Source organism: Pezoporus flaviventris, unplaced genomic scaffold (genome assembly GCF_033815535.1).
Source record: "Pezoporus flaviventris isolate CSIRO_AGI_PZ_B2104156 unplaced genomic scaffold, CSIRO_AGI_Pfla_v1 ptg000078l, whole genome shotgun sequence".
Taxonomy (NCBI): Eukaryota; Metazoa; Chordata; class Aves; order Psittaciformes; family Psittacidae; genus Pezoporus; species Pezoporus flaviventris.
The window spans coordinates 2,796,281-2,818,618 of NW_026892626.1; the positions used below are offsets into that span (position 1 = coordinate 2,796,281).

Genomic DNA, 22,338 nt, shown 5'->3' on the forward strand with positions numbered 1-22,338 from the left:
GTAAGAATCTTAATAAAAACATCTCATGCACTGTTGTTTGCAAACATGATCCTGCAAACTTGTAGGATCACAAAGAAGTTTTTATCAAGGAAAACTACATCCCAGTGGATAAAACAGATTTAAAAAATGTATCAAAGAAAAAAATACTATTTAACGTCATTACAGATTATATTAAATAAATGCATCTTGTACTTGCGGAATCCCTGAAATAAATAAATGTGTATCTACATACTAGATTACATTACATTACCTGGGGAGCAGTCTTAAAACCTGTTCTTACAGAGTGACATAGAAGATACCAAATTTGGTCACTGCCTGTACCATGAGTGCATCATTTCAAGGTTGAAAGAGGTTGATCTAAATCACTGAACTTGAGAGTATTTAGATTAAAATTACCTTAAATACTGACAAAGCAACACATAAGCAAGCCATGAGATTACTCACTTGGTATCTGGCCTTTGCAAAAATCAAGGTCCCAATGGCAGGAAGAAAATATTACTCCCCTGTCAACCTTGATTACATGACAAATTCATGACACATAGCATATGTTGTCTGGTAAATTTTAGAAACAGCTTTCAGCACTCCATGCTTTAATTTTGTACTCAAATATATCTTAGCTGTGGATGTTCAGAAAGCTGCTGCTCCCTTTAATACTACTCTCCTGTCATAAGATTTCTAAGAGGAGAATGTAGGTATCACAGTCTTTTAATGAGTAAAGGTGTTAGAAGTTACAGCACCTACACTCACAAATGGAATGAAAAAATATGCCATTTAATAGTTGGGTTGCTATTTTTCCCTGTATGTGCAAATTAAGTGTTTTTAAGCACATCTGAAAAACTGCTTTGAAGACATTTAAATGATCGTTTGAATTAAAAAGAAAAGCTGGAGACTGCAGTGAATTTTGTTCCATATTTTGTGTCTCTTACCCAGCGATTGTCTCTTGGACGCATAATCCCTCACCTAGATAGACCACCTATACTTGTCATTTCACATTGAAACAACCTTGTTGGTGGAAAACTAGCTGTTAATCTAGGTTTTATTCAACAGAGCTCTTAAACAAGGTCACACATTTGTTTAAACGTTTTAGTTCATTAGGATCATGAAGAAACATTTACTAGTACATTGTGTTAAGTAACAATTTCAGTATGTTAGGCAAAAAGTCTCTTAAAGATTGTCTCTAGCATAAGAGGACCCACACTTTTCTGGTCATTGAAAAAAAAATCCTTTAACACCCTAAGGAAATTATACTGGAATGGGATATGTCAGAAAGATTATGTTTCCTGTTACATAAATGCCTTAATTTAAAACCTAATTTATCACTTCTGCTTATTAGAGAGATACAACATGCAGCCCAGAGTTTTGGCTAGACCACTATTACTACTTTATTTTTGCTACAAAGCTATGAACAAACTCATCTATATCAGCACTATCAGATTCTTCAAAGGTGACTATGCATTTCACACAGCAGAGCTGGGTAACTTCAGCGGGGCTCACAGCTCCTTCACAGTTCTTTTGTACAGGTCTTTTCTCTACTTTGCTTCTGCAAGTAGAGGAGACAGGTAACTGAGGCTAAACTTTCAGAAGTTATACAAATACACTTTCAGAAATGTATTTTCTCTTAAATGATAAACTGTGTTCTAAACTGAGTTGATTTTCACTGTCACTGAAATCACTTTTTCAAGGACAATACTGGTTATAATACATTGAAAGAAAAAAATGGGCCAGGAGGATTTCTTAGACGCGCAGCTTACAAGTATGGCTTAACTCTGCAGAGTAGTAATACATATTTACAAGTGCCAGATTTCCAATTTATAAATATTTATCATAAGGACATGATTTTATCTTTAATTAGCCCAACTGTTAAGGACACTTCTAATGTGAGAAATGTAATTCAGTATTTTGTACCAGATGTAGCCTCTACAGCTAGTCTTTTATCTCTGCTTGTAATGAGCAAATACTTAAGCCAAAACCATTATGTAATATCAAAGTGATTAGAAGAGAGTAACTACAGAAGATCTGGGCTCTGAATTTAAAATAATAATTTTGTGAAGTTGCATACCTCACTTTAAAGCACCTGTGCAATACCACCACACTGATCTGATTATTTCCTACACACACCTGTATCAATTTCTTTGGTCATGCAAAGACCTGAATTAATAGACTGTCCTTCCTTTCCCCTCCCTCTCTAAGCTAGACAGAATATAAACAGGAGAACTGGGATAATTCCAGGTCTGGTCCTGGGTTATCAACAACTGGAATATGACACCCATCTGCTAACTCCTCAAACATGCATGTTATACTGAAATTTTACATAATTACAAAGCAGACCTTTGTAGTGGTTGGAAACAGTGAGCAAGAGAGCACAAGGAAGGAAGGACTGGTGACAGGTCAGGGGAAGAAGAATAGCAGCAGCCTGGTAGGCTCATTAGAAGGACAGACTTCCTTTTTCCAAGACAAACAGTTACACCAAATGTCTAAATTAAGTGCTGCAAGGGGTTGGCCTTCTAAGCTGCAAGTCATAATTAAAAAAAGGCAAAGTATACTGGGATTTCATTAGCAATATTCTGTGTTTTAATCCCCTAAGAATGTAGGAAATGAACTGTGGGAAAACCAGTTTAATGTCTGAAATGCTGAAATAGGTTATTTGGCAAAGCAAGAGAGAATCAGAAAGTAAGTGGTGTCATTGTGTATCTGTGAATCTATGCTTCCATGATAACTGCCTGTTTGCAACCCACTGATGACATTCTGTGGTCTTACAAAGAGAGCTCTTCAACTGAATGATACAATGGAAACAGAGCGCACCCGTTACTAAGGAAACTCTGAGCCAACTTTGATTCAGCTGATGTTTCTCAGCAGCCTGAGTTACACTGAGCTTTCTGTGTTCATTTAATTAGCAAAATGTTAGATTATTGTACTGTGAGTATCACCTATTGACTCATTCACTCACTATATAAAACAGCCAGCAGAAGATCAATGTTTGAACATACTCGTGAAGGAAATAAATAACATCATTTTAGGGATGGGCCCGAGGGGCACAATGGGAAATGATGGAGGGGAGGCACAAATGGGATGTTGGCACAGAAAGAAGTTTGGGAATTTCTTCTGTAGACTTATCCTTGTCTCACTGGCTTCCCATCCCGCTTCCTTTTCCCATCATTTAAAGCCTCCCCAACTTCTGGTTAAGCCTCTGGACACACATGAGGAGAATCAGTCTGAAATATGTTTCTCCAAGGGATGATAATGTAATAATGATAAATGTTACACTGATAACATTTTGCAGTTTCTTTTACCTCTTGATTAATTATATTCCCACTCCTGAGTGTTTCCAAATGTTGGTAAACCATGGGGATGAGAGAAAACTCTACAACAGAACTGCTTTGGCTTCTACATTAATGCTTGCTGACAGTGTCCTTCTGCTAAGCAGCTCTCCCATGAACTAGGATGTGTTTCTAGACAACAGTATGTAAGCAGTCATTTAGCTGCCCAACTTTTCGAATGCTTCCCTATATTAACTATAACTATATATAAGTACATAAACACTAGCACAAAAATTAAAAAGATACCATGAGGTATTCTCAGCATGTCTCCTTATGGGGGAAAAAAAGGGCACTTGAATCTGCAAATATGCCAGTCCCCTGGAGAGCCCTCAGATAACTGCGAATTTTGGCCCCATTGATTGGAAACAGCAGGAGATTCAGAGCTTGGAAATTAGGCTGGTTTTGAATGAGCCAAGGCTTAACAATTATATGGCAAATTAGGAACAATATCATAAACAATTTGCATTGTTCAGTAATCCAAATAACATGCTCTTATAGATGCAGAGAAAATGATGCTGATGCAGCGATGGCAGAAAATCTGGAGGGACGAGCACACCCCAGGAACATGAAGGCAATTAACAGGAAACAACAGGAGCAGTGTGGAGGAGTAGCTGCACACCATGTCTGTCTGCATGGCATTCAAGTGTCATCACAGAGAGCGAAGGGATTTGGCACAATGGACTGTTTAGCATCTGCCCTTCACCTCAGATCTGGCCCCTATTAGTAATGGGATATGCAAGGACTGATCTTAGCAGAGCAGGACTCTTTAACACTGAATGTATCTGGAGTGCATTACACTCTTGGCTTAAAATAGGCTCAGTGTGGGAGAAAACAACCTCCAACGTAATTCTGAATTCTGTTTCCATATTTTGCGTAAAATAAATTCTGTATTTTTCTCCTCTGGCAATACCTGATCTTCCAGTCTGCAGGCAAAAAAAACCTCAGGTTGTCTTATCTATCAATACTTGCAAAATGGAAGCCTCGCTGTTTTTCTTAAAGAATTTTTCACTTTCACTTTTTTACTTTTCACTCAAAGTTTTAGATATTGTTTGGTACTTTTTATAAGCGATTAGATTCAGTTGATAATTCTGACAGGGAGCAATCAGGCTTATAAGCAGTATCTAAAATTCCTTTAAAACAGTACCACTGAAGTTAAATGTATTTTGTCTGGCAGCACTGCCATTAACAATTTGAAACAGAAATTCAAAACCAGGAAAGTCTGAGAAAATACCTGCTTTATGAAACTTTTCCATTAGCTCCTGACGAACCGATTTTTCCAAGTTGAAATAATCATGGTCTTCATCAGGTTTTCTCAGAAACAGAGGGATGTGCTGGAACACTATAATATGCTTGCATTTCTGCTGTTCAGCGACAGCCAGTTGCTCACCGAGCCACGTATCCTGGGCTTGCTTCAACTCAGGGCACTTGGAAGAATCAAAGTACAACTGAGAATTCAACACAACAAAGAAAACACCTCCAACCCAAAAGCTGAAGTAGTCATCTCCCCAGTTATTGCAGTAATGCTCTATTGTTTCTCTTGTTGGGGTGTTGCCAATATCATGATTTCCACTGACAAATACCAGTGGTATGTCCTGGTGGGTGTCCTTCAGAACATTCTTTAAATCTCGCTCTTGGTCTTTTCTCCACTGAGATCCTACAGAAAAAAACAAACACAGTTTAGTTTTTATGCTGTCTTTTCCGTCTCTTGTTACTAGCTTTTGCTTATGGAACTATGCATAGTAAGACCATATTAAGATGTAGGGATCTAGAATACATCTTCACTTTAATATTGTAATGCCACTCAATCCCTTCCCTCCCACTTCATTTCCTTCCTTATCAAGTACTCCGCCATTTTGAGTAACTTGCCTTAAGCAAGGCTCTGCAGAGGAACCGACACATAGCAAAGCCATAGGTGACAAAATGGTCAGTGGCTTGCATCAGAAGCTTTAGCAGGCCGATTGTTGAAAACAGATGCAGCAAACTTGAATGGTGTAACCAGCTTTACACAGGGGCAAAACCTGGGCTAACTTCTGGCTTATATTTTATGGCTGTGCAAAGGAATTAAGGTTGGGTTGTTTTTTTTTTTTCCCATTACAAGAACTACTTTAACAGCAAAAATATAATTAGTGTGTTGTGGCGACTTGGTTATATGCTGAGTCTGTTTTAAGAATGAGTATGGCATTAATTTCACAGAAAGGTAATTGTGGAGTTAGCTGGTTTTCCCTGCACCCCTGGTTTTATACTAATATGCATGACCCAGACAGTTACTCTTCTGGCTGTCAGAGACCTGGCCTTGTCTAGAAAGGTTTATCTAATTGCTAGAGTCAGGTTCAAGCGCTGAGCAAAATTTAGAAAGGATTTTTTTTCAACAAGCATTTATTTTATTCTAATGATGACAGAAGCTTTAGATTTTCTGAAGAGCAATCTTTAACCAGGGGCCACTGCTATGCTCACTATTCATGAATTAAACTGAGTATTTATAAACTGTATTTTGCTCCACAATACACAACATATATCGGTATTATATACAACATGTATCTAACACAGGCCCATTTCACAAGTAACAACTCCATTTTTTAACCAAATGGGATTTTTATAAGAATTCTGAAATCAGATTTATAAGCGACATTTCCATACAGGTTGATAAAAATCAATCACCATGTGTTTTTAAATTGTTTTCTGGTTTTTGTAACTACCCATGTACATTACACATAAAAATGTATTAGAGGGGCTCTAGCAGTGTAACTATGAGATAAAAAGGTTTTTGTCCACATTTCTTCACCTATGAGCAATATGTTGACAAACACTGACCCTTAGTCACTATTATTAGCAAAGCTTTAAATTCCTTTTCCATACCCCACAGGTATAGGCTGAAGGACCACCTTACTGCTGTTACTGGAATTCTAAAGCTCTGGAAGAACACTGTGAAAAAAACATATCCATATCACGTTTAAAATAAGCCTATATGTAAATATAGATGTGAGATTTGATATGTGGTGCATAAAGTCAAAATCGACAACTCTTGTGTTTAACTGTGTATAGTCATTGCAGCAAAGACTTCAAGTAACTTGGGCATGTGGTACAGAGAGTAGTGGGCAGCAGATCAGTTTCAGGAGGTATATTAATGTACCAGGATCCTCCTTCCAGTTATGGAAAATATCTTTATTAATCCTAGAAAATCAGGGCAAATGACATCTCATGCTACTTGGAAGAGCTGGAATTAAAAGAACAAAACCAGCGTTGTAAATAAACCTGGCACACTATTGTTGTCTATGAGGTAGGGAACCTGGCTGAGAAAGCTGCTTTTCCTGCCACTCCCCACCTTCATATGCAAAGAGTTGGAAATTTCAAGCCATAAATAGGAAAATGTATGGGGGAGAGGGGCGGGGAAAAGTTCATTTAAGATAGATATATCTATATATATCTATCTATCTCTCTCTATATATATACACATTACAACCTGTTCAGCTACATGCGATCGCTTTGGGAAATTCTGCTAACAGTTTCAGAGCATAAAGATGTTTATGCGTAAATTACAGAAATAATTTGTAGAATTATGTATATTTTTTCCCAGTGGTGAAATTCAAGCTCTAGAGACTAACACTTAGATTTGTTGACAGCAGGGCACTGGTTCCTTCATTTAATGCAATATTATTTCTATAGCAACAGAGAGACATATTCAGTGTTTTATTGCAGACAAAAGATTGCTCAAAATGGAACACAAGGTCTCTGTCCAAAGAGCCCAGGAAATAATGCTAAGTAAAGATTATTTCAGAAGAGCTGTATCTTGGCTTGACCTTTTCTTGGGAGAAGGTCAAAACAACTTCAAAAGAAGAGAAACACACAGAGCTAAAGGTAGGACAAGGCAGAACTTTGGAATCTTTGGTTGTAGTGCTGGAGGGAAGGGCTGGGACGTACACACTAATAGGGAGTTGTACCACTGTAGCACGCACTGTTTGTGAATAATAAGCCACACCGCTACACAGTGCCACTATGGAGGCACCTCCCTCTCTCCGATTTACAACTGAGGTAAGTAATGGATAAAGAAGATAAAGAAGAGCAGATAAAGAAGTGATAAAGGAAGCAACTAGAAAACTACAGTGGTCACAGCCATTGAATAAAAAGTATGCCCTTTAATCTCTACCAGGCACAGAGCTAGCTATAATCCTCATTCCAATTATTATGAAGAACCTTATTATTTGATAACACGTATTTGTTTAGCTAAGATAGAGTTTTGTTGTAGGTGAACAGGAAAAAAATATAATGCCAAAAGGCAGCGTAAAAAAATCTTTTAGGAAGTGTCGGTGTAGATGTAACTGAGTTTCTGTTCTGTATATCCTGGCATCATGTGCAATGACATTTTTAAGTCCCAGGCTACAATATGCTGTCTTTATGTTAGGTTCTGTAAATACAGACTTGCCCTGAGATAAATGACTTCATAAATTAATAGCCCATAAAGAACAGTTTGGTGTTTAGGAGAAACATGACAGTGAGAACTGGTACTAGAGCAGCTGCCTGCCATTTCCAACAGCTTCCCAGTCTCATCTTTGAAAATGGAGTGATGTGAACAGGAGTGTAAAGGTGCAATGCCAATGTCCCTGCTGCACTGCATCTTTCTGATCTATTTTATATCACTATTTGCCCAAACATTTCCAATATTCTTTCCTGCGCTGACTAAAGGAGTCAAGACAACCTGCCCTCACTCACTGAAAGAGCAGATTTCAGTAAAGAAAGTACTTTTAAAGCATTTACGCTGAAGCTGGCTTCAGTCAGCAGAAGTAGAATTCAGAGATTATTCTGCCAAAGAAGTAATCCTTCACTAATCCACAGTCACAGTTTACTTTGGTATTACGCAGAACAGAGCACCTCTATAAGAAAGTGTTAGGTTTGGGTTTTTTGATGCCATAGCTGTAAGAACAGCCCTATTTACCCCCAAACCACATCTCTGCAATGCAGGCCACCTGCAATTGCATCTGAGGCAACTCTTCACTCACTCACAGTAACCTCCATGAACATTGTACCTTTCCACCCAAATAGTATTCAAATGAAAAACTAGCAACTGACAATAGCACCCATTTTTCTACTGATATGAATCCTTTTGGGGGTGACTTTTCTCAGGAAACTGAGCAGTACACCTTGCATTCAGCTGTTCTGCAGATCTTGACACAGACAGAACTGCGCCTGGTTTGCTACACGAACGGCTACAAACACCAAAAAAAACATAGGCCTAGCATCTGACTTTTAAAGTTTGGCAAGGGGGCCTTCACTGAGCCAGAGTACATCCCTACTGATGCTCTGCACCAGGGCACAGGGGGTTCTGTCTCTGCAACATCTTCAGTTGGCTTAGGCTGAGGACCAGCACAGGTACTTTTAGGATGAAGCTACCCTCCCAAGATGTCTTCAGCCAGTTTAACAATAAAAAGGTAGCACGATCATTTCCTGGATTTTTACATTACTCAGTCTTACATATTTCTATGTATTTTAAAAGTACCCCAAACTTAGAGGAGTTGCAAACACATCATTTTTAAAGGAAAGCAGAAATTTTCAGTTTGAAAAAGAAGATAAAAAGAAAATTGTTTAACTATGAGCTTTTATGCAAGCAGCATTCTTGAAAAGCCCTGATACGACAACTGCAACCTACCTAACATTTAACCCAAGAGACTGATTATCAAAGAACAGGTAAGAGCTAAATTGTAGATTAAAATACTATACAAAATATCAAATAGAGATAGTATCTAAATCTGATAGAAGCAAAATAAAAGATGTCAAAATATCACCAAGGAAAACAGAATTTATAAAAACACTGGGCCTGTTCCTTCTATAATTTATTATGATAGCAAAAGAATGACATCCAAAGACAAGTAATTCTTGTTGGAAGCAATCACACAATCATTACAACCAGGGCTTTACAGTGCATCACAGTTGCTTTAATCAGTCTCATCATTTGAAGCACTTTCCTGTTCTTGAGATATGCCTTCTTTTTTTTTTTTGCTTTTCATGACTGAAGCCATTTAGAGGACTTCCCCTAGCAGTATTCCCTAACTTCCTAGAGAAAAGGGGTGTCCAAGGCTATATTCACAGCATGCTCCTTTTGTTAATTACTTCCACTGAAACAAATATAACTGCTGCCTCTACCTCTGTGGGGAAGCAGTCTCCTGTTCAAAACGGGATTGCCTTTCATCTCTGCTGTTGTTTTGGATGCCTGGCTTTTGGCTCCAGCTTAACAGGGCTACAGCTAAGCTCTGTCATCATCCCTCCCAGTTGTCCCCTACCCAGTGACAGCCCCATTCCTGTGCCTGCTACTTTGGAAGGCTCAAATGTAGGGGCATCACTAGTATCAGACTGTATCTGTTACAGAGTCCTTCTGCAGTTACATCTTTAATGCACCTTATTTTTATGCACTAGCATAAATAAAAGTATAATTGAGTTCTAATCTTGTCACATCTCAAATACAGTTTTCTGATCTTTGCAAACCCACTCCAGCAGCCCTTCAGAGCTTTGGAGCTCTGACACCACTCCTTGCCGTGCTGCCTTCTTTCCTAACCTTCCCCATCTCAGTGTAGGCGACTCCTCTTCACTGTTTTGGCCAAGCTCCTACCCACTTCTCATTTGGTTACATGTTACCACCCCATAGAGGCAATGATTCTCTCATTGTCCATGAACAGTTAGAAAAAAAACCACTTCGCTCTCCACATACATTTCTCATAGGATGCTACAAGGATGTGATAGTAGACAGGGCACTGACAGAGAATGAAAAGACCACCCAGTTCAGTCTTACTGATGCCCTTGTCAGCCTGTATTCTTCACTGTTTCTTAGACATTTATATTTCTAATATTCAAATAGCCTGAAAACTATTTTATGAAGTTCAAAAAATTATTACACAGTTAAAACCAATGTAAATATGACCATTTTCACTACGGAACAAACTGACTACTCAGTCTAACTTATAAAGAACCTCATCTCATTAGTTTGACCAAAAGGCAGGAACTGACACACTCATGCGTCTATAGCTGTGACTTATTTTTAAGCACACTAGAAACAAGTAATAATCTGTTCTGAGACACAAAAGTGAACAAATTAAGGTATTTTCTCAAGTTTATTTCATAACTTAGGCATTGAAACAAGAAAAAAATAACTCTAGTTTTGGCTAATAATTAACAATTATTACATTAAAGCAATGACAAAACCCCAAAAGTGAAGGAGGAAGCCTATGAGGGGTTCAACTGCTCCTAGAGTTTCAGTGCATGGCATTAAATATGACTGCAAATGCCAACTTTTCTGGAGTGCCAGCCACACAGGTACCACTTAACAACCTAATTCCTGGCATTTACTGTTCCACCTTCTGCTGTGAAACTATTATTCTTCTCCACTCAAGCACAACTTTGCTCCTCTTACTCATCTCCTAGCTATGCAGAGCTGTCACATCAGGCATAGGCCATCACCACCTTTGGGCCTGTTTTTCTGATTAAATCATCACAAGCAGCAAAAATACCACAATGTTACAGGAGTTACAACAACAAACTTAGTAAAACCAAGCCGAAGGTATGAAAAGTCTTGTTTCCAATAACTTTATTTTTAAGAGACAGAGGAAGATTTTTAACTTTCACATTTTCTTCAAATGACTACCTGTGAGAATTTTACAGCTTTTTGAGGCCTTCATCATATTTACATTTTTGTATTAGTTATTGCATCACAAATAACTCTTTGAAACAGCAATCCCTTAAATCCAACAGAATTGCCTTCACTGTTAAACTGAGAAATGCTTGCCAAAAGTGGGTACAATTACTTCAAAAGACATGCACTTTTCCTGATGTCTAAGGCATTCTCTACCCTTACAAAGACATCTTTGCTATAAGAACAGTGCAGAATGAAAAGGCAGTTAGTATCAGCCAGAGGCAACAGTTCAGACAAACCACTTCTTCCTTAAAACATGATCTCAGCTCAAATAATCTTTTGCCAGTCTTTGGCCCACACTCACGCTGGCTGTGGAGTATTTAGAGAACAGCTTACACCACACACAGGGAACGAGGCTTCCTCCAGAGCCACAAAGAGAAACTGGATGCTCCAGCCCAATTCCTACCCATTAAAGCCACATTACCATCCTTTGACTACATTAAGAGTTGGCAGCTTGGAAAAGGCAGTTCAGCTTGACTGAGTTAAAATCATGTGGGCTAGATCTTCTGCCAAACATTTCCAAGGAAAAAGAAGAAAATCCTTTACAGTTCAGAGGGATGGAAAAGCCTGGAAATGTGCCTTTTAAAAAGCAAACAGTTTTAAACTAAAAAGACAGTTCTCATCACCTTGTCTGGCCATACCTGCACAATGCAAAGCATTGCCTTTGTGCAAGTTACTATTTACAAACAGCAAACCCAATTCCAAAAAAACCCCAAAAGAGGTAACAAAGATCCTAACACAGAAATAAATTTCATCTACCACGTGTGAAATAAATAACCCACTGTGGATGTCCACTCCATGTATCCATTTACAAATGTTCATAGATAGGAGCTGAACTGCTAAAACTGAGAAAGAAGCAAGAAAAGAAATAATATTTTTACATGCATAAATACATACAGATATAAAATCTAGATTTTCAGTACCAGTACTGAAACTAGTACTGATACTTGTATCTATAAAATATATTATGTGAGAGAATTGTATAATTAATTACATCTCAACGATTTTAACAGAGAGAGAGTTACTGTCAACAGGATTCCTTAGTTCAACTGTGGAAAGGACTAGAGATTATGGTCTAAAATACAAACAAGTATATACCTGCTGAAGATTAAATATGTGCTTCTGATGACGCAACGATTTCTTTGCAATACAAGACTGTGATGAACCACTGAACATGCATGGAGAATCTCTCCTACTCCATACTCTTGTGCTGATAGAGCAAATTGAATTTCACACTAAGCAGTTTGGAGTCTTTGAATGCTCCATAAGGTTTTACTAGAATCAGGTAATTACTATAAAATGTTTATTTATGCAACCGTAGTGACATTTCTTGAAACAGGTATTCCTACATGTTTGACAAATAATGTGCTATGTGCCCAAATTCTTAGACATTATTAATTCACATTAGGGTAAGAGTTTGGAGAAGAAGATAGCCATGAATCCTTTTGCTTTGGGCTCCATCCTAGTAAGCATAGCAAACTTTTCATGGGTTGCAACAAAAGAAATGGATGCAGTGATTTTATTTAGATTGAGCTACCCTACTGTCAGGAAATGAGGTCAAACTTAAACATCGCTCATGTTATTTCAGGTGACAGTACAAAAACCAGCCCCACTCATCAGTCAATGACATTTTTATAAAAAAATTATTTAACAAGCAACATGCTTACCAATAGCCTAATTCAGTAGAAACATTTCAAAGCCACTACTTCTAGTGTGCATCTAAAAAGTTGATCTGTGCCTCTTCTACTTCCTGGTCTATTATAAATCTCCACTAACAGAGAGTCAGGAATTGGGATTTAGCTGCCAATTCTGCTGAAACCGCATGTGACAGGAGACTAGAGCTACCCTCCTCCCCTGCTGTATCAGGCTGATGGGGGTTACAAAACCTACACACACTTGCTTTTGTTTGTAAACCAAGAAGCCAGTTCAAATGGCAAAAGACAGTAAATACAGTAAAGGTGACATGCTTACTGTAAGTTTTAAAGCTGGAACCATATTTTAAGACACCTTTTTTTAACCTGCTCATATGCTTGTTATATGGACAAATCAACCATCAGCATTCCTGCTCTTGCCTTCTTTATGAGAAAGGGAATATTTAAAAGAAATATTATATAATTAAAACTGTATAATATATATTTAATCTGGCAAGTTGTTTTGTTTTTTTCTTAAAATTAATGTTCCTTTGTTTTAGCAAAATAGGTTATTTAACAGTAGTTTAAAAGCAATAATAAAAGCAGTTCACAGCCAGATTTACTGTGCTAAAATCACTCTTTGAGAAAGATATGAAGCATTGTCAGGCATTTTTTCTCTTTGTAGAATGTCTTACTAATTTGCTGTATATAATATTAAGAACATGAATGGGACCTGACATTTCTCCATAATTTATTCTGTTTACAAATGTATAAATGACAGCTTGTGGATTTGCATACAGATTCCATTACATTCACATCATATCTTGTGTGCAGAACCCACCAGCAGCTAATCTCCAAATCTCTCAACAACCCCGTTATTGAAATGTGGACAAGTTAATTCATATCTGATGTAATAAAGTACAAGTGCAACCGTCTGCCTCCTAAAAAGGACATCAGCTGAATTGACTGCAAAACAACTGCAAAACAACTGCAAACTTAGAAGTCTGTACATCAAACATCTGTGAAGTACTTCCTACAAAGGAAGAACATACACATGCAAACGACTCTGAGCTTTATCAAATATAAGAGCTGTGAAACAGTATTACCTCAACATTCCTTTTTAATGGATCCAAAACCAAAAGACAGGTAGGACTTCCTGGGAGATACCAACTTCAGCTCAAAGGGAAACCCAAGTTTTCACTGACAAGCCCTGGTCAAGCCCAAGACTGTTTTTTGAGTAAGAAATTTTAGAACATTCACAACAGGTTTGAAACAATAACACTCTGATGAGGAACATTTGCTATGGTCTGTGCTTTGCCCTTGATTTAGAAAACTGAACAAGGTCAAGAATTTTCTTAGAGTTACTCTGTAAGGCTGTAAGTTACTCTGTTTGAATTATACACTGCAGCCTATGGTTTCAGATTTAGGATCTATAAGAACTACACTTTTGGAGGAAGCACTCAATATTAAGCAGAAACAAGAGACAGAAATAGTCTGGACCACAGCAGTTGCACATCAAATTTGGGCATGGGAAAGAAGCGCAAGATAATCCAGTTAGCAATTCTCTCAGGAGAGAGGATGTCTTCAAATGTTACAGTGACTATAAACGGAAATGAAGCCATACCACTGTCTGGACACCAGAACCATCAGCTCTGATGTTCCTCAGCTCTGAAGCTGTCTATTCTGAATGTAAATAATTTCACTCTCTCTAGCGTGCATGTCAGAGCTTATAAAAGCTCTGATTGTATAAAAGCCAGTATGGCCCAGCTTGTCTTGTACCCTGATCATCAAATTGTCAAGCAGAAATCAGATGGAGAAAATCATGTCCCTTAATTGCTGCCTAAATATGAACTCAGAATCCCAATACTTAGCACCTGCTTTTAAAGATCTCAGTGCATACCACTGCCTGTATTACATCAAAAAACAGTTTGTATGGGAGAAAGGACAGGGAACACAATTCTGAGGAGGCACGTGGCCAGCAGTTTTGCTTTTCACATAAAGCACGTTGCGTTGCCTAAAATTGTAATTAGCTGAACTGAGCTGACATGCTTTATTGAGGCTTTATGGAGGAGTTAGAGTATTAGTGAAATGTGCAGAATTTGTGGGGAAAAAAGCCTGCGCTAGAGATGCACACACATGCAGAGCACTGCAGGCAGTCATGGGGAGCTGGCTGGCAGGTGCTTCATGGGAAGCAGCAGGCAGAGAGTTGGGCTGCTACATGTGCCTGTGGAAGGCAGTGGACCAGGATGGTTGAAGCAGATAGAGAGAGTAGATAAAGGGAGAGAGAAATAGGAGGAATGCTGAAGCAGGCGGTCCACTTGCACCTCCAGCAATCTCAGTGATTCTGGGACAGTGATGATGATTCCCTCTCAGATTCATCTTTTTACAGGGTACCAGATTTTGTAGGCAGTCTGTACCTTTACATCCCTCCACAAAACACAGCAGGGTTCTCAAGGGCACTGCTTCCTCAAGCTGCAGCAGCTGCTTTGCCCTGCTATCTGGCTACTTCCCCCTGCCCTGCCTCTTTATGCTTATAGCAGTCTTTGGCCAGCTGTCAAGGCTGCACCACCTCAATGACCAGTAAAAACCATTGAGTGAGCTGCTTATAGTTTGGAGACCTCTGTTTTCAGCTTGTCTCTATTTTCAAGGCCTTTTCAGTCACCCCACGTTTAAACTGTTCACAGTAACAACACATGCCTGGCCTCAAGCTCCAGTTCACACAGCAAGTTCCAGTAACAAGTTGACAAGTCCAGGACCGGGGCACTGCAAAGTCAGCCTAAAGCATACCAGACTACAGCCAGCAGCCTATAGGCAGCAATGACAATACTCCTCTGCCTGCTCCTGGGCAGCAAGAGCTTCTCATCTGTATGTGACCATTTTATAATGTCCAGGATGATTAACATCCTCTTGAAAAATTCAAGAGGTCTTGAGCAATGGGAAAGTATGAAATAGCATTCCCAAAGGATCAGGAGTTTGCCATGGGTTTAAATCAATACTTGCCAATTTATACCTGTAATTGGCTGTAACACACCTATGAACAGACTGTTGAAAACTACATAGAAGTACCACCTCTCTGCAGAAGACTAATGCACATTACAATTTGCTTTCCCCATCAACTTCAGCAGTCCTCTTGTTAAGTCCCTAAAGTTATATTACAAATATAAGACTATATATCTTCCATGTTGCCTCACCATATGAATCTCTTGGATTAAACAGCAGTTGTTGCTACATTACTATTCTATTTAACATATTTAAATTTTATAGCAAGATACAGACAAAAAAGAAAAAAGAAAAAAAAATGGACACCTCAACTGCAATTTACATATTCAGACTCTAACATAATCTCCTTTAGCTGCAGCCTAACCCCATGCAGCCCCAAAGATGTGCCCCTGCTTTCTGCCTGGAAGTTCTTCTGGCACTTTTTGTTGTGCTCACAGCCTGAAATATACCTTAGACAGCGCAGTAAAAATATGAAAATCTTACAATCCAGCTATGGCGCAAAAGAGCATGAGAGACAGACTGCAAGCACACCAGCAAGAAAACATTATCGAATGTGCCTGCAGCCCTATAAAGCTGATTGAAACAGTAAGATGTTTAAACTTGTTCCATTTACAAGAGACATTTATAAAAGCATGTATGTTTTATCATGCTTTAAGGTACCAATATTCTGATCAACTCCACACTGTTACACTACCATTGAGAACCATCCAGGCTTTGGTTGACATTGGTGGGTCAAACAAAAAGTATCCAACTATCCAAAAGGTTGGACAAAATTAAGTTGAGAAGCTTGGTCTACCCAGTATCACAGTATCACAGTATGTTAGAGATTGGAAGGGACCTCGAAAGATCATCTAGTCCAATCCCCCTGCCGGAGCAGGAACACCTAGATAATGTTACACAGGAATAAGTCCAGGCGGGTTTTGAATGTCTCCAGGGAAGGAGACTCCACAACCTCCCTGGGCAGCCTGTTCCAGTGTTCCGTCACCCTCACTGAGAAGAAGTTTCTTCTCAAGTTTAAGTGGAACCTCTTGTGTTCCAGTTTGTACCCATTACCCCTTGTCCTATCATTGTTTGCCACTGAGTAGAGCCTGGCTCCACCCTCGTGACACTCCCCCTTTATATATTTATAGACACTTATAAGGTCACCCCTCAGTCTCCTCTTCTCTAGAGACCCAGCTCCCTCAGTCTTTCCTCATAAGGGAGATGTTCCACTCCCCTAATCATCTTCGTTGCCCTGCGCTGGACTCTCTCCAGCAGCTCCCTGTCCTTCTTGAACTGAGGGGCCCAGAACTGGACACAATACTCCAGATGCGGTCTCACCAGGGCAGAGTAGAGGGGAAGGAGGACCTCTCTCGACCTACTAACCACCGCCCTTCTAATACACCCCAGGATGCCATTGGCCTTCTTAGCCACAAGGGCACAGTGTTGGCTCATGGTCATCCTGTCGTCCACTAGGACCCCCAGGTCCCTCTCCCCTACACTGCTCCCTAACAGGTCGTTCCCCAACCTATACTGGAACCTGGGGTTGTTCCTGCCCAGATGCAGGACTCTACACTTTCCCTTGTTATATTTCATCAAGTTACTCCCTGCCCAACTCTCCAGCCTGTCCAGGTCTCGCTGGATGGCAGCACAGCCTTCTGGCGTGTCAGCCACTCCTCCCAGCTTAGTGTCATCAGCAAACTTGCTGATAGTACACTCAATTCCCTCATCTAAATCATTGATGAATATATTAAATAATACCGGTCCCAGTACTGACCCTTGAGGCACTCCACTAGTTACAGGCCTCCAACTAGACTCAGCCCCATAGACTACAACTCTCTGGCTTCTCTCCTTCAGCCAGTTCGCAGTCCACCTCACTACCTGATCATCCAGTCCACACTTCCTCATTTTAGCTGTGAGGATGCTGTGGGAGACTGTGTCAAATGCTTTGCAGAGGTCAAGGTAGACCACATCCACCGCTCTGCCATCATCCATCCACCGTGTTATTTCCTCATAAAAGGCTAAGAGATTGGTCAAACATGATTTCCCCCTGGTGAAGCCATGTTGACTGCCCCTCATAACCCTCTTATCCTTGATATGCCTTAAGATGGCACCAAGGATAAGGTGTTCCATCACTTTCCCAGGGATGGAGGTGAGGCTGACCGGTCTATAGTTACCCGGGTCCTCCTTCTTGCCCTTTTTGAAGACTGGAGTGACATTTGCTTTCCTCCAGTCCTCAGGCACCTCTCCCGTTTCCCAAGACTTGGTAAAGATGATGGAGAGTGGTCTAGCAATGACTTCCGCCAGTTCCCTCAGCACCCGCGGGTGCATCCCATCTGGACCCCTGGATTTATGGATGTCCAGATTGCTCAGCTGGTCTCTAACCCATTCCTCATCGACTAAGGCAAACCGCTCCGTCGACCTGACTTCATCTAAGGTCTCAGGGGTACAGGGCTCTTCAGGACTGCCTGCAGCAGAGTAGACAGAGACAAAGAAGGCATTCAGTAACTCTGCCATCTCTTTATCTTCTGTCACCAGGGCACCCATCTCGTTCATCAGTGGGCCTACACTGCCTCTGGTGTTAGTTTTGTCTGCCATGTATTTGAAAAAGCTCTTATTGCTGCCCTTGACCCTTCTTGCCAGGTTTAATTCTAAGGATGCCTTAGTCCTCCTAGCTGCCTTCCTACATCCTCTAGCAGCAGCCTTATATTCCTCCCAAGTGGCCAGCCCCTCCTTCCATGACCTGTAAACTCTCCTCTTCCACTTGAGCATACCCAGCAATTCCCTATTTAGCCACGCAGGTCTCTTGGCCCTCTTCCTTGACTTCCTACGTGTCGGGATGCTCCGATCTTGAGCACGGAAAAAGCAGTCCTTGAATGTCAACCAACTATCTTGGGCCCCTTTACCTTCAAGCAGCCCTGCCCATGGGATTTCCCCTAGCAATTGCTTGAAAAGGCCAAAGTTTGCCCTGCTAAAGTCCAGGGTTGCAATTCTACTTGGTATTCTACTAGTCCTGCCACACAAGATCCTGAACTCCACCATCTCGTGGTCGCTGCAACCAAGGCAGCCCTCAACCCTTACTGCTTCAACCAGACCCTCCTTGTTAGTGAGGATGAGATCCAGCAGCGCTCCTCTCCTGGTCGGCTCATCCACCATTTGCAGGAGGAAGTTATCATCCATACACAGCCTTTATAAACAAATTATTTTAAACATTGTGCAATTTTTTTTGTTGAAGAGTACAGTTAAATTTTTGGTGCTGGACTAGTTGATAACTAGCCCCTGCAAACACTTCCATGCAACTGGCATGGCTGGCAATCATCCCCTATGTTTTCTCCTACTGTACCATGCAGACTAGGCCAGCCTTGTTTAAACTCAACAGCTTCAGTTTAATTCTCTCCAACCACCTTCTGTTCATTAAGGTGTAACTAGTGTGTGTCTGAAAATCAAAAAATAAAAAATAATGCCGTTTTTACTGCAGTGTAGTCATAATAATGATAAGATTTAAAATGTATATCTGCATATATATGAATGAAAGAACACAATACAAGAAATTAATGAGACCTTGTTTTTAGCCTGGATACAAAACTCATATTGTGATCATATACATTCCAGAAAGCTACTGTCCTTCCTCACAGACCCCATTACTACAACATTGCAACCACTTGAAATAATACTGAGTATCTTAGAAAAGCCACAAGTATTCCCAATATTATAGGACACAGGAAAATACCACTGTAAGAACAGCGTGTATCAGTTAGATGTAATACATTAAATTAGTTTTGTGTGCAACAGCCCCCTGGAACCAGGTGTACCCATTTCTGGGCCACTGCTGAAGACTAAAATGGCACAAAGCAGCGCTAACTCCAGTAAACAGGAAAACAGCTCCTTGCAGCTTCCCTCTCCACCTCCCCACACCCTGTGCCTTACAGGAGGCAGAATGCAGCACAAGCAGTTCAAGAGAGCTCAGAAATGTAAGTTAAAAAAAAAAAAAAAGTAGTAAAAGTGTCCGAAATGAGTAAGACCCCTAATGCTTTTACCAGCTATGAGGTGAATAAAAAAAAATCTATAAAAAAAGTGCCTCACACCATTAGACGTTGCGAATGAATAAGAAAGCACGAACAACTGCTTATCAAACTAGCATGCAAGATAGACAATTGATTCTGAAAGAAACAGAAGTATAGGCAGATTAATTAAAAAGGAAGAAGTACCACCATAATTGACTCACTGAGCATGTCAGAAAGGCAGGCAAAAGAATTCTTGCATTGGAATTCAGATTAATTCAAATACAAGGGCGTGGTTTCCTGCCATCACTTACATGGCTGTCTAGATGGATTTGTTCTTTGAAAATGGATATTAAAAAAAACACTTTAAAACAAGACTTTAAAATAGCAGATGCAAGTGGGCATCCTCCTCCTCCCTACCTCTCAAAACAAAGGAATTCTGAAGTAGAGCATAACAGTCCTGGTTCTGACCTGTCAGGTGCTGCTTCCACTCACCTTAGCAGAGACAAAAGCTCCTTCACCAGAGTTAAATGCTTCAGAAATGTGCTATAAGTAACAGTTTGAAAGCCTTTAATTACATAATTTAATGATATAAAACAAAGGCAGAAGAAAAATTTCACTACTTGGCCTTTACTGACTGAAAGGTTGATGTTGGATTGTACAGCACTGAATGGCCTGGCCAAGAAACGTGCAGTAGAGCTTACGGCTTCACTTAACCAAAAAATTAGTACAAGTATTCACAGTGCACTTTGAGCGCCAGAATACTCAATTCTAGTGATTTTCATTTCTAATTAACACACACACACACACACAGATAAATGAATCTAGAACTGCAAGCATAAACATTACTTGCCCACTGATCCATTAGCACACTGCTAACAGATCAAGTTTAATCAAGTTCTAGCAGGATTTTTCATTATACACATTATTAGACAAGTCTTGTTTCATTTAGTCTCTAAACAACTACATTTTATTACAGTCAAAGCTAACGAAAGTTTGTAGGAGACTTGCAGTCTTGTTCTTCACCTGTGTAAGCAGAACAACTACTGAAAATTGATTATGGGATGTACCTTCAGACAGGTGTTTAAAGGACTTTACCAAAGTCTATGAAGTTACTGACAGCAGGAGGATTATTAAAAAACAATTAAAAAAATGCAGATAAACAAATCCCTCCAAAGGAATTCAGTCACAAAACCAGCTGCTAGATTCTCAGCTTCACAAGTCAGTGTTTCTCCATGGCATTTGCAGGGTTACTTTGGCTGCAAACGGCTGAATTCTCTGTTGTTACAAAAGGTGTTGAAATGAAGAAGCTGTTTGCTGGACACCAATCTGTATTTGAGGTATGGGATAAAGAAGGAAGAACAATGCTTCATGTTAAACTGAACCAGGAAAGTCAGGCAAGAAAGGAATTCACCCTCTGTTTGGAGGAAGCTAATCTTTGGAAAGAACAGACAGCAAGTCTGTTGATCTTGCAAGTCACGATGAGAGAAAAGGTCAGCCACCAAGAGTAGGATTTTGCTAGAGCCCACCCAACAGGGGCAAAGAAGTAGATTCAAGTGTTCTATAAGTAACTTGAAAAAGTCTACAGATTGCAGACCTTGGCTCTTGTGGAAGACTAACCTCCCTGACATTTGCTGACTGCAGTCCAGGAGGGAGTCTGGGACAACCTCTTGACACAGATGGGCCACCCGGAGGCCACTCTCCTCATCCTACTAGTCGCAAACACAGAAATGCTAGGGGATGTGTTAATCCCTGTTAATCCCAGTTAATCTCTGTTAATCCTTTGGTTGTAGCAGCCACCAAAGTGCAGTTCAAGATTCTGAGGGGAGCAAGGCAGACAGCAGATCTGGGGCCTTAGGACAGCAGACTGGCTTATTCAAGGAACTAGTACATAGAATTCTGTGGGATGCAGCTCTGAAAGGCAAAACCAGTTTGAGAGAGTTGACATGTCTTAAAAGACAAGCTTGGATGTGTACCCGATGGGACACATTAAAGAGTACTGAGAGCTGGCTGGTGCCATCATGAGGTATCTCTCTCTCATCATCCAAAGGCTGTGGAGTTTTATCATGTTGCAGTCTAGACGAGTGAACTAGGTGGCTGAAAATCTTGCTGGACTGTTGGACTCACTGAGTATTGGTTAATAGAACAATATGGGAAGCTGTCATAAAATTATTACTACAGGAAGCTCCAACTTGATATATCTAAAACCAGCCAACCAAAAAAACCCCACAAACCCAACAAAAAAAAAAAAAACTCCAACACTTCTAGAAATAAATTTCTAGAGTTTTAGAAAACTGCAATGAAATAAAGACACCCAATCAACAGCGGTTTGCATTTCGCAGATTTCCATTTTTGACCTACTATGTGCTGGTACACTAACTTAATGCACACACGTCCTCAGCAGTAAGCCTTTCATTATCATGGTGTATCTAGGTGCAAATCTCTAGTTTATAGAAAGTATTTTCAGTTGCACTATAAGGTATTGCTTAAAATTCTTGATTATGTACCACAATATTCGTGCCACCAGGAATAGATATCATATTCTTGATTACGTAATCAAGAAAACTACTGAAAATAATATTCAGAGTACAAACTACTTTTAATCAGCATCTAAATACCAAGATACTGATTACTTTGCTGCTCTAATGACATCTGTAATGGATTCCAAGTGCTGTGCCTGATTGCTTCCCAGCTGATCAGGATTCTGTTCATCACTCCTAGCTGCTGGAATTCTG

At 39.9% G+C, this 22,338-nt stretch overlaps 1 protein-coding gene across 3 annotated transcripts in view; it reads right to left on the reverse strand.

Moving 5' to 3' along the window:
• CPPED1 (calcineurin like phosphoesterase domain containing 1) overlaps positions 1-22,338 on the reverse strand; it is a 55,776-nt gene that overhangs the window by 12,066 nt on the left and 21,372 nt on the right. For all 3 annotated transcript variants that reach the window (XM_061473288.1, XM_061473289.1, XM_061473290.1), the window contains one exon: positions 4,549-4,971. In XM_061473288.1, the coding sequence (XP_061329272.1) occupies positions 4,549-4,971 (423 nt within the window). The remainder of the gene's footprint in view (positions 1-4,548; positions 4,972-22,338) is intronic.